Source organism: Ursus maritimus, unplaced genomic scaffold, assembly GCF_017311325.1.
Source record: "Ursus maritimus isolate PB19 unplaced genomic scaffold, ASM1731132v1 scaffold_5, whole genome shotgun sequence".
NCBI classification, from domain to species: domain Eukaryota; kingdom Metazoa; phylum Chordata; class Mammalia; order Carnivora; family Ursidae; genus Ursus; species Ursus maritimus.
Window position 1 is genome coordinate 54,380,091 of NW_024426663.1, and position 9,168 is coordinate 54,389,258.

A 9,168-nucleotide genomic window follows, 5' to 3' on the forward strand; every position below is an offset into this window, starting at 1 on the left:
CTTAACACGGCCTAACGCTTAACGAGGTTCTACCAAGTTTCTGGCCACTGACCCTTCTCGCCCCTGTACAACCTTTTCTTTTCTGCCATACTAACCTTTTAATTACTATACTCTGACAACTCCTTTTGCCCCAGGGACCTTATGAAGACTGTTCCCTCTTTCTGTTTCCCTTCCAACTCACCTGCCCTTACCTGTTTCGTTAAGTGCCTCCTGGTAATCTCAACAGGTTTCAGCACAAACATCCCACTTCCTCACAGAAGCTTCCCTGACACCCCAGACTGGGCAAAATCTCCCTTTAAAATACTCTCATTCCAGGGCAACTAGCTGGCTCAGTGGGTAGAGCATGTGATTCTTAATCTCAGGGTCATCGGTTCAACCCCATGTTGGGCATGAAGACTACATAAAAAACAAAACAAAATGCATTCCTCTCTTTCTTAACACCCGTCATCACTATAATGTTATTTATTTGGATAATGACTCAATTTGGGATTTAAGTGGGTGTTTATTTGATGCTTGTCTCCCCCACTAGACTAAGTTTCATTCTAGTTTTAGCAGAGGTGAACCTTGGAGAAATGACTTGTCATCTGCCAGGATGTCCACTGGAAGTACAGCCCAAGTTCTTTGAAACTACTCCTATCAGTATGTGGGATGTGTTCTCTCTCTTTGAATCTGAACTCTGAGGCTCCCTGGCAAATAGAATACAGCAGAAATTACACTGTGCCAGTTTTTAGGCCCAAGCCTTAAGAAAATGGCCATCTTCCATTTCCTATCACTTCGGATGCTTTCTCTTAAACCTAATCGCCAGGCTATAAGAAAGCTGAAACAGCCCATGGAGAGGAACAAGAACCTTGGTCCTCAGCTCCAATGAGCTCCCAGCTGATAGCTCCCATTTGCCAGTTATGTAAGTGAGCTATCTCGGAAATAGAATTTCTAGCCTCTCTCCCTCTCCTCCCCTACTCCCCCCCAAAAATCCCAGCTGATACAACATGGAGGAGAGATGAGCTTTCACTATCGAACCCTGCCCAAATTGGAGTTTTCTAAGCGAAATGATTTTTTTTAAGCTGTAAATTTTGAATGGTTTGTTATACAGCATTAGATAACGGGACTATCAACCAGAATGACAACCTGTGCAGAAAGGCAACATTTCCTGGGTCAGGATCGCAGAGCTGTTTGTGATGTTATGTCATCCCGACCCTCACTGAGACCTGACTGAGGCCAGGAGCCTGTAGTATTTGTTGACATATAGAGTGGGAGTCTGTGGCGGTGCCCCCCACCAGGGCTGCCATCCTTCATGTCCGTGCTGGTGTACAGAGTACAGAAGTGGATCCAGGGTTCTCTCTTGCTCATAATCTCCTAGTTCCAAGGAACTGGCTGGTGGAAACTACTGCACTCCAGAGTTTTGCCCTTCTAGGCTCATGCTGTCCAACACAGCAACCACTAGCTACTATGGCTATTTAAATTTTAATTTTAACTAATTAAAATTTTTTTAAAATTTAAAACAATTCCTCAAGTCACACGAGTGACGTTTCAAGTGCTGAACAGCTAGCTACATGTGGCTGGTGGCTGCAGTCCTGGACAGTGCAGATGTAGACTATTTCCATCATGAAAGTTTTATTGGACTGTACTGCTCTAGGCCCTTTAAGATTGGTCAACAGAAATGGCCTTGCTGTCGTGGGCCCTGGGTGGCACAGTTGGTTGAGTGTCTGACTCTTGGTTTTGGCTGGGGTTGTAATCTCCGGGTTGCGGGATCCAGGCCCCAGTGGGCTCCACACCCCACCTGGGACTCATCATGGAGTCTGCTGGAGTTTCTCTCTCCTTCTGCCCCTCACCATACTTGTGCTCTCTGTCTCTCCCCCACTCTCTCTCTGTCTCTCTCTCAAATAGATGGATAGATCAAAGAAAAAGAAAGAAAGAAAGAAAGAAAGAAAGAAAGAAAGAAAGAAAGAAAGAAAGAAAGAAAAAAGAAAGAAAGGAAGAGAGAGAGGGAGGAAGGGAGGGAGGGAAGAAAGAAATGGCCTTGCTATCAAGGATGTGAGAAAAGACATAAGAAACACGGGAAAATGAAACAAGGTCTACTACTGGGAGATCCACAGAAATGACCACATTTATCAGGCCACAAATTTCAACCCTGAAAGAAGCCCTGGTGAGCTTTGGGGAGCAGCCTGAGTGGCCTACCTAAACTTTTAGCTCCCCTTCCTTTAGCTCCCCTAAACTTTACCTCCCCTATCCTGGTCACTGATAATACTTTTTCTGAACACCTTAATTTAGTAATTTCCTGCTTGGGGGTATCAAATTCCACAACTTTAGTATCCATTATGTTGAACAGAAATCTAACACAGCATCATGGTTAAGAACATGGACTCTGGAATCAAACTTCCCATCTTAAAACCCTGTTCTAAAGCTTCTTAGCTTGGGTGACCTTGGGTGACCTTGGCAAGTTACTCATCCTCATAGACCCTGCATTTCCCTGTCTGTAAAAGAATATTATAACCTACTTCCCAAGATTATTGTGAAGAACACATGAAATAGTACTAAAAAGGCATAATGGTGCCACAAAATAGTAAATAGTAAATTTTAGCCCCGATTTTTCCTAAGCTTATTTAATCTTATTTGGGTTTCAAAAAAGGCCCTCAAGGGGGATTTGGTGAGGATGTGTGGTCACTTTAGGATCACTTTATCCTTCTGTACCTCTGTTCCCTGTCGGTTTCAGCCCCTCTTCAGTTCTCTCTTCAGGGCCCTCCCCAGTACCCTGACTCGGTGGCACATGGGTCCAGTGTGCCTGCCAAAATCCTGGTACCAGAGTACGAGGATTCTTATCTAGGCTGAGGCCACTTTCCTTTCCTGTTCCTGGGCTTCCCTTCATTGCTTGGGTTCAAGCCACCTAAGTACTGAGTGTATTCATAACGTGGAAGAGAGATCACAGGAGGCTGAAGTCCCATACTCTGGGGGAAATCTAGAGATTAGGACTCCAGAAAGAAGCTTGTTAAGTTAAAGTTGCAGGGGTTGCCTTAGCCAGCTCTTGCTTCACAGGTCTGGCAGTTTAACAGGCCCTGGGAGAAGACTGAGAGAGCCTTTGTCTGAGTAAGGCCTCTTCACTTCCTTAAGGAACTATAAGCCGGGCTCCGACTGTTCCTCAGTTTGCGTGACAAATACAAGACAAAACAGGTGTGCAAATAAACTATGACCTTAAATTCCTAAGGGTTGTTAGCGATTACCCCCCTACCCAGGAGGCGCCTTTCAGAGGGCGGCTCCTTTAAGAGGCGGGCCCTATCCCTGCTAACAAAGGAAGTCCCCGCCCCTGGTTGCCAGGGTGCTCTATGGCGTCGCATTCTCATTGGTGGGCAAGTGGGTGAGGCGCCCAGAGACAGCCATTTCCAACGAGCTGGCGGGGGCGAAAGATGGCGACGCCCGTTGGGTGGTCGCAGGGGGGGTCAGGATCAGTGTGTCTCGCCTTCGATCAACTGCGGGACGTAATCGAATCTCAGGAGGAACTGATCCACCAGCTGAGGAACGTGGTATGCAGCCAGAAAAGTTGGGGAAGAGGCCGGCTGGCCACCTAAATGGAGGGGGCGGGACCAGACCCTGTCCCGAAGCTAGTGGCGAGCTTAGAGCACATTGCCAATGAGGTCATCAGGAGGAGGCGGGGCCCAGATGTGTTCTAGCTGGTAGGGGTGGAGCCAAAATGGGGCAAGGTCCTCACGAATATTTACCTGGGAATTTAAATCAAAATCAAGTTGTTTTCTACTCTCTGTCTGGTTGTGTAAGACCTGGTAGTTATGTCCCGGTCTCTTCACTAAGCCTCACCTTCCCCATTTCTAATTCGAGATGACTTCATTGGCTTCCCAGGGCCCTCAGGTGCAGGCATTGAAACTACAACATCTTTTCTATTGTGGACACCCCCTACCCCGTGTCTAATGCAGCACCATGCTGAGTGCACTAAGCACAGATTTGTCCCTTGCACATGTTAACTTAAGGGCTTCCGACCTTTTATGCCCCTTTGCTTCTACCTTCTCAATTAAACCCTCGTCCGTGAATTCAAAGCATTGGAGCCACAGATTACCTGGACAGGCATGGTAAAATCCTGGCCAGCTGGAGTTAATGGTTTCTCTCTCTCTCTCTCTCTTTTTCTTTTTTTTTTTTTTTTAAGATTTTATTTATTCATTCGACAGAGATAGAGACAGCCAGTGAGAGAGGGAACACAAGCAGGGGGAGTGGGAGAGGAAGAGCCTGATGTGGGGCTCTTCTCATAGCGGAAGAGCCTGATGTGGGGCTCGATCCCACAACGCCGGGATCACGCCCTGAGCCGAAGGCAGATGCTTAACCGCTGTGCCACCCAGGCGCCCCTCTCTCTTTTTTTCTATCTTGATAAGAAGGGTGTGAGATATCTCCAACTCAGAAACAAAACTGACTTGACATCTATTTCTCACTCTAATGGGTGTGTGCAGCTCTGGGCACTGAATTACCTGCAATTCCCTGAGGGTACCCAGCTCTTTTTCTTCGCAGCTGGCATTTGCCTGTGTGTTCTCACCTTCCAGAACACTTCTCTATTCCACCTCCTCTTCTGGCCCACCCCTGTTAAGTCTGATGATCCTTCTCTGGAAGCAGTTCTGACCTTTCCCCAGGCCTCCCCTGAGCACCACAGCCCTTTGTGGTTCTCCATCATAGCACACACCATGTTAGAAGTGCTGGCCATGAGCTATCTCCTATATCAGACTGGTTGCTCCTCGAGGGTAGGACCTAGAACTGAGCCTCTGCGAATCTTGTGGAACCAAATTCTCCCTTCTCAGAGCCCAAGTCTCATTCCAGGTGCCCTGAGTATCATTCATCCCACTGTCTAACCTTGGTCCTGGTCCCTAGAGAGCACCCCCCCCCACCCCAGCCCCAGGCCCTCCCTGAGCCAGGCTCTGTTGCAGATGGTTCTCCAGGATGAAAATTTTGTCAGTAAAGAAGAGTTCCAGGCAGTGGAGAAGAAGCTGGTGGTAAGTAATGGCCTTTGCAGGCTCCTAATCTTCCCCCATTTCCTGGAATCCCTGTGGATGGGCACAGTTATTGAGTATCAGCCTCTGAGAGCCTCCAGCCCTAGTAGTGAGGACAGAATCTTCCTGGATCCTGGCTTCCATGTGCCTCTCTGAGAAATGAAGCTGGTTAAGGGAACCTAGGAGACCCAGGGCGGCTTGGGGGTAATGAGGTCACTGTTGATGCCCCTGCAGGAAGAGAAAGCTGCCCATGCCAAGACCAAGGTCCTCCTGGCCAAGGAAGAGGAGAAGTTGCAGTTTGCCCTCGGAGAGGTAGAGGTGCTATCTAAACAGCTGGAGCAAGAGAAGCTGGCTTTTGAAAAGGCGTGAGTGGGCCTTGGTAGGGGGGTGAAGGGTTGGGGGTCCAGTCTGCCTGTCAGCCTTCCCACCCTTTCTTATCTTCTCCACCCAGGCTCTCCAGTGTCAAGAGCAGAGCCCTGCAGGAATCCAGCAAGAAGGACCAGCTCATCACCAAGTGCAATGGTAGGCGGGAGGCCCGTGCCCCCCCCCACGCTTACATGCATGGGCTCTTCTCTAACAGCCCAGTGCCCGTGTCCAGGGCAGGGTTTCACCCCAACTTCTGCCCCCGGCTGAGGATACAGGCAGGCCCAGGCGGGCCACACCTTCGCAAAGGCCTTCAGGGACCAGGCAGGCCACGGAAATGAGGGAAGCAGTTGGTGTACAATATTCTTCGTGGCCATAAAAGAACGGGCTCGCTCCCATTTTTCTTGAAACATATGACCTTCTTAGTCCACCTTTTGTTTTCCCACTTTTGATGGGTATTAGAAATAGTGTACTTTACTCATAACTGCTGCAAGAGGAACAACAGGGCAAGCACAGTCCTATTTGGGAGCTAACCCCTAGTATCAGCGTTGGGGACCCAACAGGGAGGAGTGGGGACCATGGTGATGGGAAGAGCCATGACACCTCTCAAGAGCTTGTGCTTCTGCCATGGGAATGGGGGCCCAGTATTGTCAGATCTTTAAAAAAGAAACTGGAAGCCAGGTTTTAACGGAAACTTTTCTGACTTTTTAGTGTTGGCAACTGATTTAGAAATTGTAAAACTATTGTCTGGGCCAAGTAAAATATGTCTGTAGGCCATTAATTTTCATCTCTGCTCAGTTGGAGCTGCAAGTTTGGGGGCACTAGATCTCAGGAACCCCTTTTTAGTTTCCCAGAACACTAAATTCCCTTTACGTAGTTTAAGAACTAGACATGAATTCCATTTGCAACATCTGCTTCATGCATTGCAGCCGATTTTGAGTAGGCCAGAGACCAGAGCCCAAGGCCAAAAGAGATTCAGGGTCCATTCTGATGGGCTGCCACCTGGAGTCTTGGGCACCCCACACCCATCAATCCAGCCCTCTCTCTCCCTTGGTGAGTACTCTCACTGGTAAGATGCTAGAAGGCTGATGTCTTGATCTGACTAGCTGGGCTGACAGGCCTCATGGCTTTTTGACCAAGGGCTCCCCTTGGGGCCTCCTGGGGCCCAACAGGCAGTCACTGCCTCCATACCCAAGGCCACTAGACCCCAGTCCTTCCTCCCTCTCTACCTATCCCTCCCACTTCCCTAAAAGGAACCTAGAGTTCTTTCCTGGTGGTGCCAGGGCATTTCCTAGAGATCAGTCAAGGCCACAGAGCTCTGCGTCTGCTTGTGCAAGGTGCGTGTGTGTGTGTGCTGTGGGGACGGAACCTGGCTGCCTCCCCGAAGAATGTCCCAAACCCCAGTAGTGGGACATAAGCCCTCAACTGAGCAAATCTCATGACCTGAGCCTTCCCCTGGCCTGTGCCCTCCCCACCCTCCAACCTCCCTTTATGTGGGTTTAGTTTGGTTTTTACACTTACATAGTTTCTTATTTTCTCAAAGGGATTTTCTAACCATTCTCTCATTGGGTGCTATTTATTTTAAATTTATCTTTCATTTATGTTAAAAGATTCACATAAATTTCTGATGCCTTTTCCCAAAAGAACTTCATAATCAATCAGTCTGGGTGACCTTGGTAAGAAGGTTCCACAGTCCTGGCTCTCACGCACAGAGCTCATTTTCATTCTCTTCCTTCCCCTGTACCTTTGTCTGCCTCCTCTTTTCTATGCCGTGCCTTAACTTTTTACCAAATCGTTTCTTCTGAAACCTTAAATGCTTCAGCATTTCTGCATTTTTAGAGTTTGTGTTCTAGTCAATGTTTGTCCAGTCTTTAAAGGCAATGGGATTTTCTTCCTATGAGGATCAGAATTTTCCAGGGCTGCCTAAGGGACAGTTCATATAAATGAAGCACCCTCCTTTGCGGCAAGACACAAAAATCATCCTTGTATCTAATGAGCACTTAATGTGGGGGTAAGCTTTGCCACCACTATCTCCCTGGGGGCTCCTCACGCCCCTGTGGAACAGGGGCTGTCCCTGTCCCCGTTACAAATGAGGAAATGGGTCTAGAAAAGGAGGCAACTTGCCCAAAGTGGTAATACTGTCTCATCAATATTAACACTGTTGAAACATCACCTTGTTCTGTTTTCTGATCAGTTTCTGAGTCTTAACTCTCTTTCAGGAGCTGCCTCCTTGAGGATAGGGACCCTGTCTTCTCCCCTGAAGCCCTAGCACAGGGCTGGGCATCCAGCTGGCCCTCAGTAGGTCTTGCTGGGATTGAGATGACTGAACTAAGTGGTATTTCTAAGCCCTAAACCCCCAGAGGACATCTTGCTCGTTCATCCCACAAATAAATGTATTGTGCCCCTTCTAAGTGCCAGGTACCATTTTAGACCTTAGGGTTAAAGCAGTAAATTCAAAAAATCTTTATCCTTGTGGATTTTGTGCATATAAATCCCAGTAGGGAAGAACACAAGTGAGAAAAATATATGGTATGTTACCTATAAGGGCTAAGAAGAAAAAGAAAGCAGGAAAAAGGGACAGGAACTATTGAGAGGGGTTGTACTTTTAGACTGGGAAGGGTCTGGCCAAGGAAGTCATACCTGTAAAGATCGGCAGGAGTTAAGGGCGGGAGCCATTCGTCCTCCTGCTTGGGCAGCACTGTCCACCTCTCTGCAAGGGCCTTCGCCTACCCTCATGTGGGTCACCTGGTCCAGAATAGAGTTGTGAAATCACTGACACATTCCTCAGACATTGCGCCCCTCAGCCACCATCCTGTCAAAACTCCATAATAAACTCATTCTTATTAAGGTGTTAGCAGCTGCTTGTGGAGAACCCCTGGGTGGGGGAAGCCAAGTTCTTAAAAAACCTATAAGGGAATGAATGCCTTATCTCAGGAAGGAGCCCATGGGATGGGAACCACCCCTCCTCCCTGCCTCTCTCCCCCACAGAAATTGAGTCTCACATTATAAAGCAAGAAGATATACTTAATGGCAAAGAGAATGAGATTAAGGAGTTGCAGCAAGTTATCAACCAGCAGAAACAGATCTTCAGGTGAGGGGTCTGGGCCAGGCTGGGGGTTGTTGATGGAAGTCGGGAGCCAGCTCTCTGGCCCCTACCCTAGACTGCCCCCAGCCCATGCCCAGCCGGCTCCGTTGCAGGAATCACATGTCTGACTACCGGATCCAGAAGCAGCAGGAGAACTACATGGCCCAAGTGCTGGACCAGAAGCATAAGAAAGCCTCGGGGACGCGTCAGGCCCGGAGCCACCAGCGTCCCAGGGAAAAATAAAATGGTCGTCGCCTTCTTGTTCTCTGGCTGTAATGCCCGACCTCTGCCTTCTCTGCTGTGGGGGTCCCCATCCCTATCCTTCCTATCCCTGTGAGTCCCGGCCCCTGCCACCACAGACCTCACCAGTGGCCTAATTCCCAGGGAAGGGGCAGGGGAAGAAGCAGAAGGTGCTCTTTTTTTTCCCTTCCTGCCTGCCTTCTGGAGGGCCTTGGTGACAGAAGGGAGAATCAACTGGGTGGAGGACAGGCCTTGGACCACCACCTTTCAGGCCACTCCTGAGCTCAGAAAAGGATGCTGCTCAGGTCTCCAGCCCCTGCCACTTCCCTCCCTCCCTTGGGTAGTAGGGGGAGGGGAGGTGTGGGGGTGTAGCCTAGGGGAGGACTATTTTGTTGTCTAATAGGTACTGTCCTTCCTACTCTTGGTATTTAATCTCTCCCTATGTAAACAGCTCTGGTTACCCCTGGTTACCTGTAAACACGCCACCCCACTCCCAGAGCCCTG

General features: G+C 48.9%; 1 protein-coding gene across 1 annotated transcript; it reads left to right on the top strand.

Moving 5' to 3' along the window:
- Window positions 1-3,360: 3,360 nt before the first annotated feature.
- On the top strand, window positions 3,361-8,682 carry SPATA24 (spermatogenesis associated 24). The gene is made up of 6 exons (XM_008691527.2): window positions 3,361-3,515; window positions 4,914-4,979; window positions 5,211-5,341; window positions 5,428-5,498; window positions 8,328-8,430; window positions 8,538-8,682. Exons 1-6 carry the CDS (start codon window positions 3,399-3,401, stop codon window positions 8,665-8,667), a joined length of 618 nt encoding a protein of 205 aa, XP_008689749.1. The 5' UTR covers window positions 3,361-3,398; the 3' UTR covers window positions 8,668-8,682.
- The last annotated feature ends 486 nt before the right edge of the window (window positions 8,683-9,168 follow it).